Genomic DNA, 1,522 nt, shown 5'->3' with positions numbered 1-1,522 from the left:
TTCTCATCATTGTAAGTCTTCTGAAAGTTTGCATAGCAGATTTCTCTTCGTCTTTACTAAATTATCCAAGCGACCCCAAGAAGGCCACAGTCCCTGGGGTAAGGAATAGGGGAAGGAGCCCCAGTACAAGGAAGGTAGCCTTATAAGTCAGAGATACTTAGGTTCAGATAATATGAGCTGTGACCATGGATACTGCTCGATAAGGATGAGCTTCGATTCCTCATCTGTAAAATGAGCACATACCACCTCCTGTACAAGCTTATCGCGAGAAAAAACAATATTATCAATGCAAGCAACTAGAACACTGCCTAGCACAGAGTAAACTCTCCAACAATAGTATCTTTCTTTTTCGGCAGATGTAGGAGAAATACTCTTGGTAAGAGCGTTCATGTTTATACACAGTTCTGAGACGATGCTACAGCAGGTCATTTAATAGCACTATCTGGGACCCAATCTGTTTTGGATTAATGATATTTCCCAGAGCTTAAGTATCTATCTTAATGGCCAAAAAGTACAAGAATTGAAAAGACGACATTATAGCACATAAAGTATGGTGTATACTATGGGACATAAAGAATGGCAAGAAATGAATGAGTTCTAAACGTATGTCTGTAACAAATATTTTACATAATATAACTTATGCCAACAAAGTGAAGGATATGGTCATCATCGTTGCGCATCCTCAAATTTTGCTGGTGAATAAATTTTTTTTCTACTGCTGCCACTTCATTTAGTTCCAACATTTTTATTATTGTATTTTCTTGGGGTTTTTTTCCCATTATATTGATTACAGTGATTACAGTGTGTGCAGATATCACACACACAAACGCATACATTAAGTTTGTGCGAATGCAATTTAATATTTCAAAATGGTTAGCCACCAAAACAGGTTAACAACCTTGAATTGTCACGACTGCTGATTTTACCAGTGAGCCCACTGTGACATCACTCACTATCTGTGCACAATGGCACAACTTCAATGTTTTAAGGGCATGATTTTTAAAATAATCCCCCCCCACACCAAACAGGCTATTTTTCAATAACAATTCTATTACTTTAACGCTTCCCTTGCTTAAATTCCCAGATTTAAAGAAATGTTGTCTAATGCACATTTTTCTTTGACAGAAATCCTTTTCTTTCCTTTTTTCTTTAGCGATCCCATGCAATCTCCTGAAACTGGGACCACGTCTACTCCAAACGCCACCACGAGCAAGTTTCAACAATTTATGAAAAGCAAAGTTCTGTACCATAGCAGGCATACCTGAGGTAGAATTTCAATGAGCTGGTGATTGTCTTAATGTCCCAATCATTATCAAGAAAATCAACATCTCCTGGGCATTTAGGATCTATTTGAGAAAAGAAAATAAGAAAAAAAGTGAACATTTCAAAAGATCTTACCCTTTACCCCCTTTAAAAGAAAAATAAAGTGCATTAGTTAAAACAACGTTACTCTAACCAGTTTTCGAGGGATGAAAACGATATAAGAAAAATGTCTTCGATGTCTCAAAACTTCCCTCGAACT

General features: G+C 36.9%; 1 protein-coding gene across 1 annotated transcript in view; it reads right to left on the bottom strand.

The window, feature by feature from the left end:
* Positions 1 to 1,522, bottom strand: part of OPHN1 (oligophrenin 1) — a 273,349-nt gene that overhangs the window by 60,340 nt on the left and 211,487 nt on the right. The window contains 1 exon segment of the mRNA XM_023537451.1: positions 1,262 to 1,346. Within this exon segment, the coding sequence (XP_023393219.1) occupies positions 1,262 to 1,346 (85 nt within the window).

This window comes from Pteropus vampyrus, unplaced genomic scaffold, assembly GCF_000151845.1.
Source record: "Pteropus vampyrus isolate Shadow unplaced genomic scaffold, Pvam_2.0 Scaffold191, whole genome shotgun sequence".
NCBI lineage: Eukaryota > Metazoa > Chordata > Mammalia > Chiroptera > Pteropodidae > Pteropus > Pteropus vampyrus.
Note: the sequence above shows the minus strand (reverse complement) of the source record. Positions and strands in the feature narration are given on the sequence as shown.